Source organism: Penicillium alfredii (assembly GCF_028826965.1).
Source record: "Penicillium alfredii strain IBT 34128 chromosome Unknown utg000007l_segment0_segment0, whole genome shotgun sequence".
NCBI classification, from domain to species: Eukaryota; Fungi; Ascomycota; class Eurotiomycetes; order Eurotiales; family Aspergillaceae; genus Penicillium; species Penicillium alfredii.
This window is the reverse complement of record NW_026622704.1, coordinates 1,843,817-1,866,274: the sequence shown is the minus strand read 5'-3', so window position 1 is coordinate 1,866,274 and position 22,458 is coordinate 1,843,817. Positions and strand designations below refer to the sequence as shown.

The 22,458-nt window shown below is 52.0% G+C and overlaps 7 protein-coding genes across 7 annotated transcripts; 5 read left to right on the top strand and 2 right to left on the bottom strand.

The window, feature by feature from the left end:
• Positions 1–1,526: 1,526 nt before the first annotated feature.
• On the top strand, positions 1,527–2,686 carry NUU61_005343 (putative short chain dehydrogenase; the record flags this gene model as incomplete). Its single annotated transcript, XM_056655925.1, has 3 exons — positions 1,527–1,739; positions 1,829–2,164; positions 2,375–2,686. The coding sequence occupies 3 exons, from the start codon at positions 1,527–1,529 to the stop codon at positions 2,684–2,686; spliced, it is 861 nt and encodes a 286-aa protein (XP_056511538.1).
• Positions 2,687–4,691: 2,005 nt separating this feature from the next.
• NUU61_005342 (uncharacterized protein) lies at positions 4,692–6,649 on the top strand (the record flags this gene model as incomplete). The annotated part of the gene is made up of 2 exons (XM_056655924.1): positions 4,692–4,980; positions 5,034–6,649. 2 exons carry the CDS (start codon positions 4,692–4,694, stop codon positions 6,647–6,649), a joined length of 1,905 nt encoding a protein of 634 aa, XP_056511537.1.
• Positions 6,650–7,660: 1,011 nt separating this feature from the next.
• NUU61_005341 (lysophospholipase family protein) lies at positions 7,661–9,715 on the top strand (the record flags this gene model as incomplete). Its single annotated transcript, XM_056655923.1, has 3 exons — positions 7,661–7,706; positions 7,787–8,459; positions 8,518–9,715. The coding sequence occupies 3 exons, from the start codon at positions 7,661–7,663 to the stop codon at positions 9,713–9,715; spliced, it is 1,917 nt and encodes a 638-aa protein (XP_056511536.1).
• Positions 9,716–12,003: 2,288 nt separating this feature from the next.
• On the top strand, positions 12,004–16,542 carry NUU61_005340 (uncharacterized protein; the record flags this gene model as incomplete). Its single annotated transcript, XM_056655922.1, has 2 exons — positions 12,004–15,917; positions 15,975–16,542. 2 exons carry the CDS (start codon positions 12,004–12,006, stop codon positions 16,540–16,542), a joined length of 4,482 nt encoding a protein of 1,493 aa, XP_056511535.1.
• A 354-nt stretch (positions 16,543–16,896) lies between these two features.
• NUU61_005339 (3-deoxy-7-phosphoheptulonate synthase class II) lies at positions 16,897–18,565 on the bottom strand (the record flags this gene model as incomplete). Its single annotated transcript, XM_056655921.1, has 6 exons — positions 16,897–17,935; positions 17,996–18,047; positions 18,115–18,207; positions 18,264–18,327; positions 18,381–18,490; positions 18,544–18,565. The coding sequence occupies 6 exons, from the start codon at positions 18,563–18,565 to the stop codon at positions 16,897–16,899; spliced, it is 1,380 nt and encodes a 459-aa protein (XP_056511534.1).
• Positions 18,566–18,956: 391 nt separating this feature from the next.
• On the top strand, positions 18,957–19,441 carry NUU61_005338 (huntingtin-interacting protein K; the record flags this gene model as incomplete). The annotated part of the gene is made up of 2 exons (XM_056655920.1): positions 18,957–19,265; positions 19,331–19,441. 2 exons carry the CDS (start codon positions 18,957–18,959, stop codon positions 19,439–19,441), a joined length of 420 nt encoding a protein of 139 aa, XP_056511533.1.
• A 256-nt stretch (positions 19,442–19,697) lies between these two features.
• NUU61_005337 (putative MFS multidrug transporter) lies at positions 19,698–21,683 on the bottom strand (the record flags this gene model as incomplete). Its single annotated transcript, XM_056655919.1, has 3 exons — positions 19,698–20,603; positions 20,658–20,904; positions 20,965–21,683. 3 exons carry the CDS (start codon positions 21,681–21,683, stop codon positions 19,698–19,700), a joined length of 1,872 nt encoding a protein of 623 aa, XP_056511532.1.
• Between the last annotated feature and the right edge of the window lie 775 nt (positions 21,684–22,458).

Below are 22,458 nucleotides of genomic sequence, written 5' to 3'. Positions count from 1 at the left end.
GGGAGAAGGAACACCAAAGAGAATAACAAGAAAAAGAGAAACAAGGCACGGGCCAAGGCCGATCACAGACATGGGGTCGCGGGGAAGATTTCTACTGAGGAACTAGATCGAAGGTCTGGAACGTGGAGCAGTTCACCGGCAAGAAGCCGGGGAGAAACAGGAAAAGAACAATCTAGAAAACAAGCAGGCAATGTTTATCGCTGTTTAGGTGTTGTTCACGAGACCAGCCAAAGACAAGGGGGTTCGTTGGCAGCGCTCGGGTTGCCGGATTGAGTAAGGAGCTGGTTCTTTTCTTTCTTTCTTTCTTTTGATTCCTCCAGGGCTGTGCTGTTAGGAAGAAAAATAAAAGAAACAAAAAGAAGAATCTGACAGTCACGCGGCATCTCAGGTAACTCAACAGTTTTGGTCTTAGTTCCAGAGGGCTATTTGGGTATGTGCATGGTCTGGCCCGCTAATTATAGGTCTGTGTGCTTTGCAATCTGGCGCATTGTCACCGTGGATACCTAGGTATACTTCTTTGCTATGATGATACTGCTATGGGGATATATATAGAAAGAGAACATGGCTATATAAAAGGATATAAGAATGAAAGAAAAGAAAAGAAAGAAATGTCCAATCTGGAAACCCCAAATTGACCAATCACCAACCTCCCCAGGAACAGGAACGGAGCAAAGAAAATAGTTGGGCAATTGACGAATAACTCACCCCCACACCGATCTTCCAGAAGATGGAGAAAATAATATTGGGGTAAATATTCACTTTTTTTCTTTTCTTTTCCGATTTCCCCGGAGACTAGGGAAAGGAGTTGGTCACCTGAAGTGTGTTATTTTGTTTTTCAAAATAGAGTGGCGTTCTTAGATCGGCTTTCCCGAACAAGAAATCCGATGGCCGCTCGACCCATGGCTGCCGACCTGCCACCCAGTCCAAATCGACGGGGGATAGGCTGCGCGGCAATCATTGATTTCATCGTGTCGGGTGACTTGGAAAGTCCTTGCTGGAATCCTGCGGGAGAGTTCCAATCGCTTGGTCCCGCGATTGTATCGGCGTCTGGGTAGTATAGATCTTGTAGACCTTGTAGACCTTGCTTGGCTACAAGAAACAAAACCGGTTGACTTGGTATAGATGTATCGAGAAGATACTGAGACCAGTTTCTGGGGTTTTTCTAGCTGGGAAGAGAGTGAAACCGGTGTAGTTGCTATAGTTGCTCTGCTGCTATAGTATACTTCCAGTGTGTATCTTGCCACCCGGTCTGGACTTGGCTGTGCCCTGTGCCCAGTCTCGATTGTTTTTTCTTTTTTTTTTGGTGTTCACGAGACCCTCAGACACGTCGAATATGTCCATGGATAGATATTTAAAGGTCGTTCTCTTTCCATGGCTGCTCTTTGACATCTCTTCTTCATCTTCATCTACCCCCAGTCCGAGACTATTATCTTTAATATCTTCTTGTTTTACTACACTTCTCATCTCTACCCGTACTCAGATTATCACCAATCTCTTTTATTTTTAATCTACTAATACCTCTCACAATGTCCGTCTCCATTGAAACTAGCACCGTCCCCACCGCCCCAGTCTCCTCCCAGCCCATCCTGCTGGGTCAACAGACCCGCATGCCCGAGTTCAGTCTCGCCGGCAAGGTGGTCTGCGTCTCTGGCGCAGGCCGAGGACTGGGTCTGACCCAGGCAGAGGCTCTCCTGGAAGCGGGTGCGAAGGTGTATGCACTGGATCGGTTGGAGGAGCCGGTACGTTACCTCTTTCTTTACTTTACTCCCTCCCCCTATGCGAAACTCCATGGAATTCAACATATGGAAATCTAACTGGCATCAAACAGGCCCCAGAATTTCAGCACATCCAGCAGCGCGCAAAGACCCTGGGCTCGGAACTGCATTACCGCCGCATTGATGTGCGTGACACAGAGCTGCTCAACAGTGTCATCGAGGGCATTGCCAACACCGAGGGCCGCTTGGACGGCCTGGTGGCTGCCGCGGGTATTCAGCAGGAGACTCCAGCACTCGAATACTCGGCCAAGGACAGCAACACTATGTTCGAGGTCAATGTCACGGGCGTGTTTATGACCGCACAGGCCGTGGCCAAGCAAATGATTCGATTTGGGAATGGGGGCAGCATTGCCATGATCGCCAGTATGAGTGGCACTATTGTCAATCGGGTATGTTCCACTTTTTATCTTCTGATCACTTGGATACATCCCTGGATATCCCTGGGATTCTGGGGGTTGTCATCGGCACGGTACTTCCGACCAGCCAAGTCCTTGGCTTTCCCCGCTTTGATTCTTTCTTTCTTTCTTTCTTTCTCTTCTTATACCATACATCTTTTTTTTCTATTTCATCCCAAGGCTGACAGGCTGACAATCTTCCAGGGTCTCATCTGCCCCGCGTACAACGCCAGCAAGGCAGCCGTCCTCCAGTTGGCCCGTAACCTCGCCGCCGAGTGGGGTCCGTACAACATCCGCGTCAACACCATCTCGCCCGGTTACATTATCACCGCCATGGTTGAGAATCTGTTTGTGGAATTCCCCGAGCGCCGTGACCAGTGGCCCAAGGAGAACATGCTGGGCCGGCTGTCGCGCCCCGAGGAATACCGCGGCGCCGCGGTGTTCTTGTTGAGCGACGCCAGCAGCTTTATGACTGGCAGTGACCTGCGCATGGATGGAGGGCATGCGGCGTGGTAAATTCTGTGTTTCTTTCTGATTGATTTGCCGTTTTTGAATCCTCGCGTGTGACCATCCATCCGAGTCCTCTCATTGCATGGCGTTGTGTTGTTTTAGGGTTCGGGACAGCGAAGCGTGGGTTGATTTGACTTTTATTATTATTAATATGATTATTATTTTTGCTGTGGAGTGTTTATTTTTGATCTGCAAATGCGGTTTTTGGTCGATTGTTGATTGCATGGAGTCAAGTAATGTGGATAGACTTGGAATGATATCGGACCCACTCTGATATTTTGACATGCTCCACACCTGAGCCTACTTTGACCTATGTGCATGGCATCTGATCTAAGTCTATATTCTGTTTCTGTGTGTTATTTTCTGTGTGTAGTGATGCCGAGGTACGAGCGCATCTCACCGACTCTTTCTAGTCCAGTGGCAGCCTAACACATCGCCAGGTCTTCCCATGACCGCCTGCCGCCTTTTTTAAAATTTAAATTAAATTAAATACGATTACCTCAAGATGATGATCCCGATGATCATGATTCCTCCCAGAAGACATCTACCCACCAGTATACAACGTACACTACTGTACATGATATACAGTGGCAGTGGGTAGCACAATTTCCGGGGAAATGCGGAGAAAGATAGAGAAAAGAAAAAAAAAAGAAAAAAAAGGACAAAGAGCGCCCAGCAGAATGGATCACCAATTATATCGAGGGGGAAGTTGTTGGATCATCCCCGAAGAACAAAAAGATCGGGGACACATCGTGAACCAAGAAGTGAACCAAGAAGGGAACCAACCATGTAGAATGAATGAAGAGATAGCTAGAAATGGCTGTTTCACCGGCTACTGGCGGAAGTACAGTTCAACGGGGAAGTATAGAGTTTGTGTTGAAGTCATGACCCATACTATACTCGAGTCTCTACTTCATACTCGATATACTTCAAAAAAAAAAACAAATAATTAGTAGACCCGCGACTAATTAGGAGATTCCGGAAAATGTTGAGAGGCCCGTGCCCCAACGGTGTCTTGCTCAAGTTGAGTCTGGGATGGTTGGACCTGCGCAAGGGCGAAATACTGTAGTTACTATAGTGACATTTACTGCAACCTGACAACTCTGCTAGTTACCACTCTGCGATATAACTTTCTTGTTTTTGAATTCTCATCGCCGAATAATTTTAGGTTTTTGCCACTGTCTAATCTATTATCAAGATCAAGATATACCGCAACCTCATGACGACGCAGACAGGGAATCTGCCAAGTTAGGGTCAGTGGCGATTCCAGAGTTTCGCCCTTTTGTCTAGGCGGGATGCGACTCTGGATCTCGGCAAGAAGCGACTCTTTCCATTCTTTTATCGGACAATCAAAAAGGTTACCCCAATCACAAACCACGTTTTTACCAAGTTATCACGAAACTAAGTGGGGCATGCAATCTCTCCAGGAGATAAGCCCATTCAAGTAAAACTAAACAAACCAAGCTTTAGAGCGGTGGGTCCGACGGACGCTCCGATTCTTGTCATTTTCATTCTCTTTCTTTCTGGGTCTGTCATTTGGGATCTCTGCATTGCTAACGGCTATACTGAGCTACAAGATACCGAATATACCCCGAGTCAGGGCACTGAAACAATCTGAGAAGTTTGGCTTAAGTTTAGACTCGCCTCTGTGCTTTTCTCTACTTAGCGCAGGCAGCCATGCCACCCCGAGTAACATGGCGCTTGTGTATGCACAGCAGTTGCTTAATTTGCCTCATTCATGTCCAGGCCTTATCTTCTGGCGCCGGATGTTTGTCTTTGTTCGGAATAGCGCAACTCTGGGGTAGACTTGGATGGGAGAGAAATGATCTGGAAATTCATTACCTAGATATGGAGTAGATGCTTATCTGCTGTGGTTGTTTGTTGGCTATTTGGTCGAGTCGTTCAATGCGAGCACTGGATATAACAAGTGCCATAACTTCTTCCACCACTCCCCCTCTTACCATCTCCTTCTTTCCCACCCTTCCCTCTTCTCGCTTTCTCTCATCTCAAGATGGCTACTCCGGTCGAGAATCGCTCTTCTGCCTCCATGGAGATCCAGGGCAACCACCAGATTACCACTACTGTCAAGAGCGATGAGCCCATCGACCAAATGAAACCCGAGAAGAGCCTGATCTCGGCCGTGTACGGTCTCAGCATTGGCGACGAGGATCCCACTCCCGACGACCTCGATGGACCCAATGCGCTGCGCCGGGTTTCGGCTCCTATTCCCTGGGCAGTCTACACTGTCGCCTTTGTTGAGCTGTGCGAGCGCTTCTCTTACTATGGCACCCAGGTCTTGTGTATGTCAGTTGCTACCCTCATGGTGTTCCGATTCTAACATGAGAAATTACAGACTCCAACTTTGTGAACCACTCGCTGCCTCTCCCGGCCCCCTACGGACCGCTTGGTTCCAACCACAACACTGGTGCAGGTGGTGGGAGCTCTCAGGGGGTCTCGGGAGCACTGGGCAAAGGTGTTGAAACTGCCAACGGAGTCAACACTTTCAACACCTTCTGGTGTTACTGTGTCCCGCTGTTCAGTGCCTACATTGCCGACGAGTACTGGGGCCGATACAAAACTATCTGCTGGTCAATCGCTGCTGCAATTCTCGGCCATATCATCCTCGTCATCTCGGCCATCCCGCCGGTCATCACGGACAACACTGCTTGCTTTGCCGTTTTCATGCTGGGTGTTATCATCATGGGTCTGGGTACGGGCGGCTTCAAGCCCAACATCTCTGCGCTGGTGGTCGAACAAATCCCTGCCGTCAACCTCAAAGTCCGCACTCTCCCCTCAGGCGAGCGCGTGGTCATCGACCCGACCATTACCCAGAGCCGCATCTACCACTACTTTTACATGTTCATCAACATCGGCGCGCTGATCGGGCAGATTGGCATGGCCTATGCAGAGAAGTATGTTGGGTTCTGGCTCGCCTATCTGCTGCCGACCATTATGTTCTGCACCACCCCGTTCGTGATGTGGTGGGGACGCAAGCGATACCGCCAGGCCCCTCCGACGGGCTCAGTGACCAACAAGGCAGTCAAGACTCTTTTCTTTGCCATGCGTGGCCGCTGGCACTGGAATCCCTTCACCATGTGGAAGCGCACGCACGACGGCACGTTGTGGGAGTCGGCCAAGCCCTCCAACATCGATCCACAGTATCGACCCAAGTGGATGACCTTTGACGACGCCTGGGTCAACGAAGTGCGCCGAGGCTTTGCGGCATGTGCGGTGTTCTGCTGGTACCCACTGTATTGGCTGGCATACGGCCAGCTCACCAACAACTTCACGGCACAGGCTGGCACGATGACGCTGAACGGAGCTCCCAACGACGTGATCAACAACCTGGATCCCTTCGCGCTAATCATCTTCATTCCCATTTGCGACACACTGTTGTACCCAGGCCTGCGGAAGATGGGCGTGAAATTCACCGCGATCAAGAAGATCACCGTGGGCTTCTGGCTGGCGGCCATGGCCATGGTCTGGGCTGCCGTGGTGCAGTACTACATCTACAAGACCTCGCCATGCGGCTCTGAAGCCAACAACTGTTTTCTGGAAGATGGCAGCGTCAACCCGGCCCCACTCAATGTCTGGATCCAGACGGGCTGCTACGTGCTGGTCGCCTTCTCGGAGATCTTCGCTTCGATTACTTCGCTCGAGTATGCGTACTCCAAGGCCCCGCGCAACATGCGCTCGCTGATCCAGGCCATCGCACTGTTTACCAATGCCATCTCCGCTGCCATTGCCGAGGCCCTGAATCCGCTGTCCAAGGACCCGCTGCTCATCTGGAACTACGGCGTGTTCGCCGTCCTTGCCTTTGCTGGGGGCTGGGGCTTCATCCTGCAGTTCTGGAAGCTGGATCTTGAGGAGGACGAGCTCAACAACTTGCCCGAGGGTCAGGTGGTGGCCAACGAGAAGTCTGCCGAAGGGATGATTGTGGCCGCCGAGGTTGGGCCAGTCAAGGGATGAAGATGAGTGGAGAATCCGCTATTTCCGAAGAGACGTCAAGTTTCGTTAATCGTGGAAAATTGAACTATGAACTATGAAATGAAAAGTTCTTTGGCTTTTTATTCTCTGCATCTGCAATTTTGAACATATTTACTTACTTCTCCACAGCATCAGTGTCGATCGCGGGTTTGCCGATCCGTTGAACATCCCCCACAGTCTCGACAGGGGTCCATCTAGGGTCCTGGGGATTGTACGACAGTGGGTTGAAGACAGTGTAATCTCAGGCCATCCAGGATGTTGCAGTAGATCTACGTAATTCTTGGTATATTTGAGATGCACGCTGGTTAGGCAACCTCAGAAGTTATGCAAATTGTGCACATCGGTAACCTCGGTCCTGATGAGTGCAGTTGCAATATTATTTTATTATGCCACTGACAATAATAGATTTCTCTGCATACTTAGCTTCCTGAGAATCCGCCCCCAATGCCACGTCGGTTAATGCGAATGTCTGCACAACTGGTGGATCGACACTATCCACGAGACAATATTCGAGTATTTCCAACGTGTCCCAGCTGAGGCTGTACCACCAGAGGCGCAGTCCCTGCGTGCGGAGTGCATCTCAGCCCTGGCACTTCATCAATATCTCCAAGCCTAACAGACTAACCAGTGTAGGCAGCAAAGAAAAGAACAAGAAAAAAAGATTCACTACAAGACGGAACCCTCAGGCCTCCTGACATCACCGCTCCACCCGCTCGCAGTCCACTCACCGTTCATTGATTCGCCATGCTCTCAGGAAATCATTGCACGATGGAGTTGCTAATGAAATGCTAATGAAATGCCGAGAGAGCTGCCTTTTTTTTTCGCTCCTAATCATGCGGTATGGAGTGAAATTGGGCTTGGGCCCTGCTAAGCTTCCGGTCTCCCCGAGAACCACATAAGTAAGGCACTCCCTCCCTTAGCCGGATGTTCGGATGGAATTCTTTCCTTTCCATGATTCCTTGCCATTTCTCTTGTGCAGTGAAGGGTTCAATCATGAAGGCTGCGCTGATCGGTTCCATTGTTTTGGGCCTGCTGCCCTGTAAGTTTCCCACTATTGCGGTCGCGACTCGCCCTTCCCCCCCTCTCAACATATTCGGTATTAATCATATTGAACCCCAGATGCGACCGCCGCCCCGAGCGCGCCCAACCCCAATGACCTCACACTCGCCCTCGCGGAACGCGCCCTGCCCAATGCCCCGGACAAATACACCCCAGCCAACACCACCTGTCCCTCGACGCGGCCGAAAATCCGCAGCGCCGAAAAGCTCTCGTCCCAAGAGACCTCATGGCTGAAAACCCGGCGCGAGAAGACGCTGTCCGCCATGAAGGACTTCTTCGGGCACGTCCAGGTCGGCGACTTTGACGTCACGGGGTACCTTGACCAACACTCCAAGAACACCTCGAATTTGCCCAACATCGGTATTGCCGTGTCGGGCGGCGGGTACCGCGCCCTGACCAACGGTGCCGGTGCCGTCAAGGCATTTGACAGCCGGACGGAGAATTCTACCGCCAAGGGCCATCTGGGTGGGCTGCTGCAGTCGGCCACCTATATCTCGGGTCTGAGTGGTGGCAGTTGGCTGCTCGGCTCCATCTATATTAATAACTTTACCACCATCTCGGACCTGCAGACGCACAAGGCTGGTTCCGTGTGGCAGTTTGGGAACTCGATTCTCGAGGGCCCGGATACGGGCGGGATTCAGATCTTTGATTCGGCGAGCTATTTCAAGGATCTTGCGGATGCTGTCAATGGCAAGAAGGATGCTGGGTTTGATACCTCGATCACGGATATCTGGTATTTCTTTCTTTCTTTTTTCTGTTCCGGGGTGACGCCGTGCTAATAAATTCACCAGGGGCCGGGCACTGTCGTACCAGATGTTCAACGCCAGCGATGGAGGAATCAGCTACACCTGGTCGTCCATCGCGGAGACCTCGGAATTCAAGGACGGGAACATGCCGCTGCCGGTTGTCGTGGCCGATGGTCGCAATCCCCACGAGCTCGTGGTTGGCAGCAACTCGACCGTCTATGAATTCAACCCGTGGGAGTTTGGGACGTTCGACCCGACGGTGTACGGGTTCGCGCCTCTGGAGTTCTTAGGCTCCCGATTTGTGGGCGGTTCGCTTCCCAACGACGCGAAATGTGTGCGTGGTTTCGACAACGCGGGTTTTATCATCGGCACGTCGTCCACGCTCTTCAACCAGTTCTTGCTCCAGATCAACACGACTTCGCTGCCGAGTTTCGTCAAGGATGTCTTCACAAATGTCCTCTACAAACTCGACAAGTCCGACAATGATATCGCGGCCTACGACCCCAACCCGTTCTACAAGTATAACGAGGACTCGTCGCCGTACGCCCAGCAGACAGAACTGGACCTCGTCGACGGCGGCGAGGATCTGCAAAACGTGCCCCTGCACCCGCTGATCCAGCCGGAGCGTCACGTCGACGTGATCTTCGCCGTCGACTCCTCCGCCGACACCGAGAACAGCTGGCCGAACGGCACCGCGCTCGTGGCCACGTACGAGCGTAGTCTCAACCGCACGGGCATCGCCAACGGCACCAATTTCCCGGCCATCCCGGACCAAAACACCTTTGTCAACCAGGGCCTGAACAGCCGCCCGAGCTTCTTTGGCTGCGACAGCTCCAACCTGACGGGACCCGCGCCCCTGATCGTCTACCTGCCCAACTCGCCCTATTCGGCCTACTCCAACGTCACGACCTTCACGTTGTCCTATGACAACAAGAAGCGTGACGATGTCATTCTGAACGGCTACGAGGTCGCCACCATGGCCAACAGCACCCGCGACTCCGACTGGTCCGCCTGCGTCGGCTGCGCGATCCTCAGCCGCTCCTTTGATCGTACCAAGACCTCGCCTCCGGATATCTGTAACAAGTGCTTCTCGCGCTACTGCTGGAACGGTACCACCGATACCAGCAAGCCACCTGCTTACGCGCCCAAGACGATCCTGGCTGACAGTGCGGCTGCCGCTTTTGTGCCTACTGCGCTCTCTGCTGTGGTCGCCGCTGCTGTGGCACTCTTTGCCGTGGCTTAATTAATGCATGGCATTATAGGGTGTGTTCTCTCGGTCCCTGTGTCTATGTTTCCGGATTCATGATCTCGGGTTTCTTGATGCTTTTTTGATCTCCCATGTGATATTGAGCCATGACCATCTTGTCTTTTATTTTTCTTCTTTGCTGTTGATGCCTTTGAGTTACTTATAGATCTCTTGGGGTATATAAGTCTGTGCGGCGTTGCGTCTATTTTAGGTAATTGACTAATGCACTTGATCAAATGGCGTTCTTGGGATGATTGTAAGATAGCAAGTGTTATATGATTGAACGTGACACACAACATGGGATTAAGAACACCACAGTATAATACAATGACCCCAAGATAATTGCACAGAGACCAGCCTCTTCCCAAAATCTTCTATATCAAGAGCATGATACTGGACAACCAGATTGCCCATGATATCAGGAAGGTAGAGTACATGGTGGGAATGTTGAGAAAGCTGTGCGGCAGCTTTGTGGAGGAGAATTAAAGGAGAATATAGGGGGCTCTATGGAGAAGGAAACGGGAGAGACCCAGTGTATATAGGGCTGTCTTCTTTGTCTTCTTTCCCCTTGATGTCTTTCATCTCTCTGTCTCCAATATGTGAACAATGCCTAGAGAGACCGAGTAAGCAACATGGACCTTGGTAGCTCTCATCACTGAGCATGGTGGCACTCACAATAGCTCATGGGCCATTGTGGCTGTTGTGTTCGCAGTTAAAAGGTCACTGAAATGACCGTTGTCTCCAGCCCAGGCGTCGTCACAATTATGCAGTCCTATTTCGGCCATCATTTCCTCAACATCTTCGCAGAAATGAATAATACAGTCACCTTCCTCCATTGACGTGCGATGTGTCAGGCTAATGCGATCCTGCGGACCCTCGTATTCATAAGTGTAGGCTCGAGCCGTGCCTTTTTCGCAGTGGTTGGCACAGTCATTTCCAGTGATCCACAATTTGGGGGCTTTCGCCCGTTTGCGAGTGGACTTCGAGATTGCTGGGTTGAGCGTGTCGCGTAGGTTATGCAAGCCTCTCTGAGCTGCAGGGTGATCATTGGGGTTAACCATGTTTGAAACACCTCATCATTTGGGGGGTCACTAAATCGCTTCAAGATTTTTTTTTTTTTTTTTTTTTTTTTTTTTCGCATGAGTTTCGAATTCTTTCATCTTCGTAGAATCCTTTTCGATGTCATCATAGGAGAAGACATCGCCCCGAACAAGCTGAGCGTCTCTTGCTTTCAGGTTGTGCGCCGATGGCACATCAACGCTATTCGCAGTTTCGCAAATATTTCCCGCGGTTAGTTCTTTCTTCCCTGTCTAGCTGGGATAAAGTACCGTCGAAACTGAGGATTGCTCACTTGGCATGGGTGTCAGGCAATGCTCGACTTGCCACAAAGGGTAAGAGTAGCCATTGACATAAAATGAATGCAGTTTTTATGGCTGCGATGTGCCCGAGATAGTTGTGGGATATCAGCGTTGAAGCGCATATAAGGTAGCGACAGCGGAGCCAGGGGATTTATATATACCGGCCGGGGTCGGGCCCAGTCGTCCAAAATAGTGTTCTTGGCCCCGTATCGGGCCACTAGAGGGGGCAAATATGTCAACAGCTGCAGACGTGGGGCAGAGGAAAGAGTCGACTATTCGGAACTTGTGCAGGGTTAGACACATGCCCCCTACTATTCTCGGCGCATCCACGCAGCTCAACCCATGGCAAGCCGGGTCTAATCTACTGCAGGCGATCTTCAAGGCCGGATTCATCTACCTAGGTACACAAGATATACTTACGCATTTACTAGACTGATTCCGGGCACCCAGCCAGCTGGGGGGAGCTTAAAAATGCCAAGAGGGGCCCAAAATTTAACCCACTTGTTCGTCCACCGTTGACCCGCCTTGTCGACCAAGAATATAGAGATACTGTAAGGAAAGTAAGTGGGTAAAGTAAGAAATAATAATGTTGCTTAAAGTCGACGCCCCAGTCGACTTAGTAAGCTAGGCGGTCCACAAAAGTCGGCGTATTGTTTTCCCGACTGTTGGGCTCTGGCTGTAACGCGGCTATTTCCTGGGCCGTTGCCATGGAGACCGGTGGATCTCCCACCCAAGCAGGACGCCTCCACAAGTGAATTCGTGCTTTGTTTTCATCAACTTGTTCGACACACTCGACATTTGCGACCGACACGACCACCGATTCTTCGCTCGCTCAGACTCGCCATGAGCGCTGCGTAACTCTGATAAATACAACCCCAACGACCCAATTCCATATAACGCGCATCGACCCTCGATACCCCCGCCATAATGGCGCGCGCTGCAGTAATTCCCCAGTCCCCCGCAACGAGGGGGACGCGCACCGGGCCCAGAGCAGCCCCAACGAAGGCTGCCACCTCTAATGCGAGAGTAACAGCGAACGCGAAAACAAGAGTCACCAAGAAGACGGCCATAACTGCCCCCAACACAGCACACATTTCCGATTCGGACACAGACGATGAGCTCGCGTTATTTACTGCCCCACAACATGATGATAAGCCTGTGAAGTCTCGCGGACGCCCAGCCAGTCGCGCAGCACCCAAATCCACAACCAAGGTCACGGGCCGTGGCAGAAAAACAAACGCACAGTCTCCCCAGGAATCGAATGCTGAAACGGAGGAAACTGGAGCTGAGCTGCTCCAGCAGTCTGAAGCACCAAAGAAACGCGCGGGGAGGCCGAGAAAAAAAACACCACCGGCTGAGGCCGTGAACACCACTTCCGAGACGGCACCCAAGACGAGAGGCCGACCCAAGGCGGCTACGACAGCTAAGGCTTCTCAATTTAGCGGAACCACTGCAGTGGCCACTCGCAAGAAGACGCGCACAGCTACAGAGGCCGAGGAAGCTGCCGAAAACGCAAAACCCAAGCAGATCGTGGTTGCCACCAACTCTACCACGATGCGATCAAATATGCTGCGCGGACCGGCAAAGAAGAAGACAGTCACATTTCAGGATGTCTCGGACTCGGAGTCGGATGAATCGAGTGCACCTGCTGTTCCTGCAGCGGGACGGAGAAGGGCAGCAACTAAGGGTGCCAATGGCCTGGGCGCAACGCCCGTTCGCAAGCCTGCCACGGCAGGTGGCCGGGGCCGAAAGCCTGCTGCAACGAAAAAGGACGCAGCTCAGCCACTATCACCCAAAAAGGCCAAGCAAATGGCCAAGTCGCTATCAGCTTATGCTAGTTCTGATGGCGAAGAAGATGAGCTAAGCGCTGCTAAAGACGATCTCAAGAGAGATGTCAAGCTAGTGGTCCATTCACCTGTCAAGCATGGGTCAGACAACCCGGGATTGAGCTCCCCAGTACGAAGGGTCAACTTCACGCCCAAGAAAGCATCCAGTTTGATAGATGAGAACGGCGAACCGAAACTCCCGACCCCCAAACATGGATCAGAAACCACCGGCCTGAGCTCTCCAGTGAGGAAAATCAATTTCACACCCAATTGCAGCCAACATGCCGCTGCCGACAATGATCACCTCGCTCTTCCGCCGGGAAAATCCATTGACTTCAGTGACTCTCTTTTCATGTCCAGTCCCGCCCGTCGCCCGGCACCTTCATCGCCCTTCCAATTCAGCCTCAGAGATACCCCGAATCGCGGCGGGTCAATGTTCCGTGAAGACTCGAACCCCATTCCAGCACCTAATTTCACACCCGGACGCTCGTCCCCGCTCAAGTCGTCTCCCAAAAAGGGCCACTTGGGTGCTTCTTTCTCGCAATCTCCATTCAAGACGTCGACCCCTTCCATCCCAAACAAAACCTCTTTTATTCAGAGTCCAGCCAAGAAAATGCCGTCTCCCTTCAAAAGCTCGATCTTCTCCAACCCAGCCCCCGTGACCGAGTCAACACCGTCGGTTCACAATGAGACGCCCTGTTCAATCCATGAGCATGAACAAAACAATCAGGGGTCCTTGCTTAACGGCGAAGATGTTGAAGAGACAGCTGTGGACACGGACCTGGAGATGGTTGAAGAAGTGGCCCGCGATATCTTCGGTATTGAGTTACAGTCCGATCCCAAGCCTTCCTCAGAATCACCGCACCACAAAGATATCCAGGACCTGGAAGAAGCGCCCGAGCCTCAATTAACCGTGGATTTCTATGATGAAATTCCCCAGCTGGATGATGAAAAGGGCTCATTGCCCGAAGAAGAGACTGATGAGGAGACCGAAGACCCACAGGAGCAAGCCCACTTCGAGTTGGAGGACCAAGAAACACTATGTTTTGACGGCATGGAGGAGTTTCAGGGTCTATCGGATCACTTCCATCAACAAGTTTTGGATTTAAACACTGCTGTGGCACAGGCGGAGCCTATTGATGAAACGGCCACTGCTAGTGAACAACCCGACATTGAAGAACTTGCGCCTCCAGGATCTGACATTATTTTGAACTCCACCGAGGAGGCGGATTCAGCCCAAACGCCAGAGCCTGAAAAACAGGAAAACGCGATAGAGATACAGCCTCTCGCAGATCCCGTGTCGCCGGTCGAGTCCACCGTTGAGCTTTCTGATGTTGAAGAAACCGAAGGAACAACCATCGTGCGTCAGCTTTCAGAAGGAGATGCTCAAGAGGAAGATTTGCAGGGAGACCAGGACGATCATGTTTACATCGATGACTTGGCTCAAAACCCTGATGAAGAGCAGCAGGGTGTATTGAGCGAGAAGAGTGAGGCGGAAGATGATGAGCCAACTCTTGTGACATCCGAGACCACAATCAACGTCATTCCTCAGTCCGTTTCGCCGGACGAAATCAGCGAGGGGGAAGATTTTACAAGCCCGCTCCGGAGGATGCAGGCTGTCCCTCCTCCAGTACCGACTCCACCTACCGAGGGAACGACTCCTTCGTCTCCTCATCATGAGGAGGATACCGCTACCGATCACGAAGTGCTTCAGGATGAGGAACCCATCGATTTCACCGTTGATATGAATATGGACGAGCAAAGTAGTCCTTCAAAAACCGCGGAGACTGAGGTGTCCACCCCAGCAGCACATAGCATTTCCCACACACCCAGCACAACAGGCCAACGGAACCCCATTTTCGATGTTGACCTGGGCTTTACTCCATTGGTACACAAGTTTGGCCGCTGGGAGCCAAACACCCCATCTGAAGCTCGGCCAGCACGACCACGTCGTCGGGGTGTGTTCTCGCTGGTTGGGCCTCTGGAGCGCGCCACTAAAGAAAGCACTCCCGAGTCGGCCCCTGTTTCTTATCCCGACTTGTCTCGACACTCTTTGGCCAACACACCATCTCTCTTCGCTGAACTGCCACTTCCACCCCAGAGCGACGATACTTGCATGATCTCCGAGTACGATCAGGCCCCTGAATCTCCTGCAGTTCACGAGGACTCCGAAATGCCCGATTCACCCAGCAAAACCAGTGATATTTTCGAAGATCCCGACTGTGGTGCAATTGCAGTGGATGTCGACCAAACGACAGCCCACGAAGATGTCTCTGTTGCAGACCCATCCGAAGCCTTGCAACAGCACTCATACCCGGATGAAGATAAGGAGAACTGCGATATCCCCGTCCTGCTCCCGGCTACTCCAGTCAAGTCTGTTCCCGAAGATCTACGGACTGTTCACACGGTATTCAAAGTTCCATTGAAAGCGGAAGGGGACGTGTCTCCTCTGAAGCTGCCCCGCAAGCGAGGCCTTTCCCTCTCCGGCGCCTCTCCCACCCGTTCTTCCCCACGGGTGCGCAAGTCCATCTTTCTTCCCGGCAATGATGCGCCACCGGCTCTCTCCCCTCCTTGGAAATCACCACGAGTGGAGAGAAGTCCGAGCCCAAAGCGTCGTAACAGCACTGCGAGACGTAGTAGTGGCCAAGCGTCGAATATGGGGACACCTAGGGCCCATTCTACTGCCGGTAGTCCTGCCAAGACTCCTCGTCGAGATTTGGGAGGTGGTCCGCCGGTTTTGCGTGGCGCCGTTGTACATGTGGATGTTCATACTACCGAAGGAGAGGACGCATCCGGCATCTTTGTTGAGCTCCTGCAGCAGATGGGTGCTCGATGTGTTAAAGGCTGGTCCTGGAACCCCCGTTCCAGTTTGTCGCCTGTTGATGGGGCGGAGCCGAAGGAGGCCAAAGTGGGTATAACCCATGTCGTCTATAAAGATGGAGGTCTGCGAACCTTGGAGAAGGTCAAGCACGCAGCGGGTCTTGTCAAGTGTGTTGGCGTGGGCTGGGTTCTTGAGTAAGTTGTTATCTGGTTTACATCCAAACTGGCCTTATGCTGATTCGTCCTTTGCAGCTGCGAAAGAGAATCCCAGTGGCTCGATGAAACCCCATACGAGGTCGACAGCTCTATCATCCCACGAGGTGGTGCCAAGCGCCGCAAGAGCATGGAGCCGCGTGCTTTGAGCAATGTCAATGGCACTCTTGTGCGTGTCCCAGAGCCTTCCACGCCCTCTGCCAGTAGACGTCGTTCTGGCGCCGACAGAGGCGCCGTGGAGGGTTTCCGCAAAATCACACCCCCAACACCTCAGCCTGAAGGGCCGTCTACACCCACACGGCAATCATCCACTACCAACAACTCCTATTTCCCTGCTACCCCGGGCTACAACTTTGCGAACCTCGATGCCATTGGCATGTCCCCCGCTACTCCATTCTTCCTCTCAAACCGTTCCCGGTTGATTCAACAATCCTGCCCACCCAAGCAGAGCGGCCAAGGTCTGTTCCCAGGAGCTAGGTCGAGTTGTAGTTTGGATAACGAGAACGATGATGATGATGCGCAACGTCAGCGTCGGTTCCGCTCGGAGGCTGCGCGGCGAAAGAGTCATGCTTTTAAGCCTACTGTAGCGAGCCGGCTTGCGCGCTAATCCCCTCTTCTAGCCTTGTTTTCATTTCCTCTCTTTGTTGATACTGGCTCCCTATACTGAGCCACGCTGTACATATGGGTGCTCTTTCTCTTCTGGTGTTCGTGTTGGTGCCTTGGTCAAATTGTCACGGATGGGGTTTGGCTAAATGCTTTGTGATATGTTTTATTTTGGAATCAAGGTGTACCAGTTGTGCTTTACTATTTGGGTTGATAGTTGCTCTAAATATACTTATTCTAGCTGAAACAATGAGACTGCTATGCTGCCAATTATAGATATTTGCCTTTCACAGTGGACAGGGATGCGGTATCGAACTTTTTATCTTGTTCTCCTACTTTAACTCTAAGAAGATATGACTCAATCCTCCGACTCCTCGCGGTAAAAGCCCGCAACCAGAAAAGCCAGCTCCAGAGCCTGCTTTTCATTCAAACGAGGATCACAAAACGTGGTATACCTTTCACCAAGGCCCTCTTCCGTCAAACCCGCCGCACCACCAACACACTCCGTAACAGCCTCACCCGTCAACTCAAGATGCATCCCACCAAGGAACGACCCCGCAGCGCGATGAATCTCCAGCGCCTGCCGCAGCTCCGACAAGATATCAGTGAAATGGCGCGTCTTGACCCCCGACGGCGTCGCCTGCGTGTTCCCGTGCATAGGATCGCACTGCCACACGGGGACATGGCCGGACGCCTGCACGGCGCTGATATGTGCGGGCAGGAACGCGTCGATCTTGGCGGCGCCATACCGCGAGATCAGTGTGACTTTGCCCACCTCCCGCGTTGGGTTCACGACGTCCAGTAGCCGCACCAGCTCGTCGGGTGCCATGCTGGGCCCGATCTTGATTCCAATTGGGTTGGCGATGCCGCGGAAGAATTCTACGTGGGCGCCGTCTAGTTGCCGGGTGCGGTCGCCGATCCAGAGGAAATGCGCGGATGTTGCGTAGAACCCTCCGGTTGTTCCTGCACTGGTGCTGCTGCTGGTGGTGGGTGTCGATAGTTGCCGCGTTAGACTCTGCTCGTACTCGAGTGCCAGTCCCTCGTGGCTCGTGTAGATGTCGGCTGTCTCGACGCCGCGGTCCTTATCGATTCCGACGGTGCGCATGAAGCGCAGTGCGTCTTTGACTGCGCCCACGATCCGTGAGTACTGCTCCTTGATCGATGGCGTGATCACATGGCCCAGTCCCCAGTCCAGTGGGGAATGCAGGTCTGCCAGGCCTGATGACAGCGATGCTCGGAGGTAGTTCAGCGTCGCGGCCGAGTGGAAGTACGCTGCGACCAACCGCGATGGGTCTGGCTGTCGGGACTTGGCGTCAGCGTCGAAGCCGTTGATGTTGTCGCCTCGGAACGAGGGCATCTCTACCCCGTTGACCACTTCTGTCGGACTAGATCGGGGCCTGGATTTCTTGTAAGTCATATGTGATTGGAATATATCCGGGAAATAATGAGAAACTTACTTCGCGAATTGCCCGGCGATTCGGGCAATACGGATGACTGGTTTGTTGGCGCCTGTCAACATCATGAGCTGCTGCTTCCTATAGTTGTGCTTGCGTGGGGTCGTTCCATCTCAACATACCCCAGATCAGGACCAAGCTCATTTGAAGCAAAAGCTTGACCTTGGCTTCGATCATATCTTGGTTGCAGTAATCGAAGAGCTCGGCACAGTCTCCTGTACATTCCACTGTCAGGACTCGGTGAAATGGGCACATGGTAAAGCACACATACCGCCTTGCAGGACAAAAGCCTTGCCTAGGGCAACATTTTTCAAGTTATTATTGAGAGTATTTATCTAAAATTATAGTCAGCGGGAGCTCCTTTCGAGTAATATCAGAACAAGCCTACCTCATGTGAAGTCACCAATGGCGGCAGCTTCTGCAGCTTGTCTAGTGCGTCTTTTACCCCTTGGGCATCTTCGTAGACCACATCCTGCTTGATGGGTTTTGTAGTCCAGGCTAGAGAAGAGATATTAGCCTTTTAGACAGAATCATTGGACAGAGACACATACAGTCGGGGCTCCAGTCGGCCATGGTAAAAATGACAGCCTGGGAAAGGCGGGGATGGTGCCAGCGATGCCCTGTGAGTAGTTGGCAGTCCAATTGGCAATTTACACACCAATATCTTATGAAGGAAAATGACAGCAAAGAGCTAGTAAGCCACACAAAGAAGAACAGGAATAAAATTGCAAAAGAGCAGCGCAAAGGAAAGTTGGTTATGCGCGCTTATTCGCGGGGTGACTCATCCAGAGCCTGACCCCCGAGGCCCGCAGGCTGTAGATCTCTCATGACACCTCAGGCAGGAAATGAGTCAGCTGTTATCGCGTCGTCCCCCGCTTATCAGTGACGTTATTTTGAGCACCAAAACCAACGGAGTCGTCGAAGACATCTTGTTCCAATCACTCTCTGAAAACAAAATTTCATCATGTCTGATCCTATCCCTCCTGCTTTTGCAGACCCCGACACCGTGGACCAATCCCTCCCTGCCAACGCAGAGGACCGCAAAGCTGCCGCCGCCCTTTCTTCGCTCAACACTACCGAGCTTGGAACCGATGCTTCGGCCAAGCCACCGCCGAGTGCAGACCAGGAAGCACTCGGTAAGGCTATGAGCAGACTTGAGATTGCTACAGGGCATGATACTGGCAGAAAGCAGGCGGCTGATGCGCAGAACAAGGATGCGGAGGTCGTGAAGGAGAAGGCGGTTAAGGTCGCTGCGGCGGATGTCACACTTCTGGTATGCCTCTATATCTTTTCCGAGGAAGGTGTATTGTTATGGGACTTGTCTGATACATTTATTAGGTGGATCAGTTGGATATGAATAAGAACAAGGCCACAGAGTTGCTCAAGGCTCATGATGGCGATGCTACGAAGGCTATGAGAGCGTTCGTTACCCCGTCTGTTCAAGTGTAATGCTTCGTTTTCGGGAGGCTTTTGACTACTTGGGCTTATCCCATCTTTTCCACGCCGTGGTTTCACGATTCAATGATTATGATATAAACAAGACAACCCAGAATGAAGCAGAGTTAGCTTCAGACCCCGCGTTCAGTTCTATCACTCACCGTGATTGACAATCCAGCTATGTATATTGGGCATAAAACCAAGCTCTAGAAGTGTACATACCCAGGCAATAGAGTATTTACAGGGCGAGTGCTGTTCAAGTGGCCGCTCAGCTCTCGGCCTCATCCAGTTCGTCTTTCTTCCGCTCGATCCCCTTGCCCTCATAGATGCTCCAGAGCAAAAACCAGCCGATCAGTGCTTCAGTCGCCAGGGCCCACCACACGGCTCCAATAATATTATTTTCAAGACCAAACCCAAGACCCCAACCACCAAAGAATGGGCCCAGAGTCCGAGCCGCACTAGAGATACTCTGAGCCACACCGTGGACGGTGCCTAGGATGGAAGGTTCCGTTACACAGTTATTCACGAGAATAATAGCCGCAGGCAGCGCAAAGGTCCGTGAGACCACCTGCAAGCCCACCACGAGCGTAAAAGCAGGCCAGACGAGCCATGCAATGCGCGGTAAGACAACAAGGAACGGCATGAGGAGGTAGGAAAGAGGGGAGAAGGGAAGAAACATGCGAAACGAGGTAAGTGTGCCCAGCTTCGATTGGATCTTGGGATACAGCAGGATCTGTAGTGGGAGACCAATGAACCCGATGATCGCGGTGGCGAGCCCGACCCGCGAAGATGGGAGCCCCAGCCCGCCGCTGAAGTGGAAAAACCCGGTCCGGGATCCTTCCGGGGCGCGTGGAGTGGGTAGGAAGACGAAGGTCATGGAGTTGAAGGCGCTCGTGTGGAAGGCGAGCAGGAAGTGACATAATAGCGTAAGGAGGACATTTCGTGTCCAGATCTGGCGGAAGCCTTGTCGTTTGTGTGGCCGAGGCGGCGCGCGCGAACGTGCTGGACTGGATGGTGCAGACCACGTTCCTACGCTGCCGTCCAGATACAAAGATTCGTCGTCAGCAGACTGCGTCAGAGGTCGGTAGTGTCGTCGTCGCCGGGACGCGAGCCGGACTAGCTTCTTTCCTAGTTTTCGGCCCCAGTCTCGCCGGTATCTAGCCGTTTCGTGTGTCTAGATAGAGTCAGTGATTGATCATATTGTGCTGGCGTGCGTGAGTGGTCTAACCTCATCGAGGCCAAAAAAGACAGCGGCCAAAGACGCAAATATAAATATTGCACTCAAAACATTTGGCAAAGCATAAGGCCAGTGTTGCATCCAACAAACGCCATCTTTGCCCCCAAGCAATGAACCTGGGCCGAACAGTTGCGGGAAGCTATTGACGGGATCGGCGAGCGAGCCTCCCAGAATTGGGCCGATAATCACGCCGATATTGAAGCACATGGGCAACAGTAAGAACGCGCGAGATTGGAACCTGGGCTGTTAGCTTTGACGACACTTCAACAGTGAGAGACTGGTGGACTATGAAACATACTTCTTTTCGACAATGATCTCCGCAATCATGGTCCTCATCACGCCGACATTGCTATTCAGCACCCCGCCCAGAGTCCGGAAGATCGCTGCCGACACAAATGACCGAGAGAATCCAAATCCCAGACACGAGATACAAGTGCCGAGCAAACCAATAAGGAGAACTCGCTTTCGGCCCATCCACTCGGCATCAGCGAGGCGACCCCACCAGACGGCCGTGAGAAACTGCGCAGCCGTGAAGCTGCCTTGCAGCATACCAGCCTGCGCCGAGATAGTTGAGTCGGGCAAGGACGGGTCAAACGACTTGAGCTGGTAGAACATATATGCTTGCAACGAAGTCTGGGTCAATGGCTCCGACAACCGCGCAAATGTCATGATCGCCAGCTGGCCCTTCTTCGGCAGCGACCGCCAGGTCACCGGCTTTTCGTTTTGGTCTTCATCAATGCGTCTGGGTACGGCGTCGGGATCGTCACCGCTGTCGTATCCGTTCCTGGATGGGAATTGGTGATAATCTGTAATCAGCGGCGTGGGCTCCAGTTCTCGCAAGCGTGGAGAGCTGCCATTGAAGATGGCGGTGCTCGCGCTGTCGCTGTCGGTACTGGCCCAGTCGGAATCGTTTTCTAAGAAGTCGGGGTTGTCTTGATACGGGACCTGAATGCCTTCTGTGGCCTCGGGGCGGGAGTGACCCGCATGATGTTCGTGTGGGGTGTGAGTCAACCCCATCAACAACCACAATTTTCAAGCGGGAGTGGCGAATGGCAATGGAACGAGATGACTTGTATATATTCAAGGGAAATACTCGTCCTGCGTCGCATTGAATGGATAGCAATCAATGCAAGACCGGGACAGCATCAGAGCTAAGAGAGAAGAAAGAAGCAGAAAAATATGACACCATCCCCTCCCCCACATCGTGTGGGTGGCTATGGATAAGACTATGCGGAGGCGCGCCTTGCCGACTTAACCGTGGCAGCGATGGAGTATGATGGCAGAGAGTGTATAAAGTGTTCATTTGAAAGTAGGGATTATCCATGGATACATGGTAAATAGCAAACCCCAAGTTTAATAGTAAAGTTGGTACCGATTGTGTCCGGTCGGAATTCAACATGTTTCTTTCCCCTTGCTGATTTGGCAGATCCACTTGGGAAGAAAACAATCTTTCGAGGTTTTGTTTGATATATTGGATATAAGACAAATTAGTGCCAGCCTGACATAATGTAGCGCCAGTGGTCCAGTGGTTAGGATACGATCTTCCCATATTACATGGATTAGATCGGGATCGTGAGTTCGATCCTCGCCTGGCGCATCACCTTTATCTTTCTTTTTTGTTTCTTCTTTTCTTGCTTGCTTCTCTTTCTTCTATGCCCCTATATCATCTCATTATCCGTCCTGATTGGTCATATTTATTTATCCTTGAAGCTAACCGCTACTTTTTAATTCAAAAATCACCTAGCTCTACAAAATTCAAACGACCACAGGGTATCCAAGAAAAAAAAAAAAA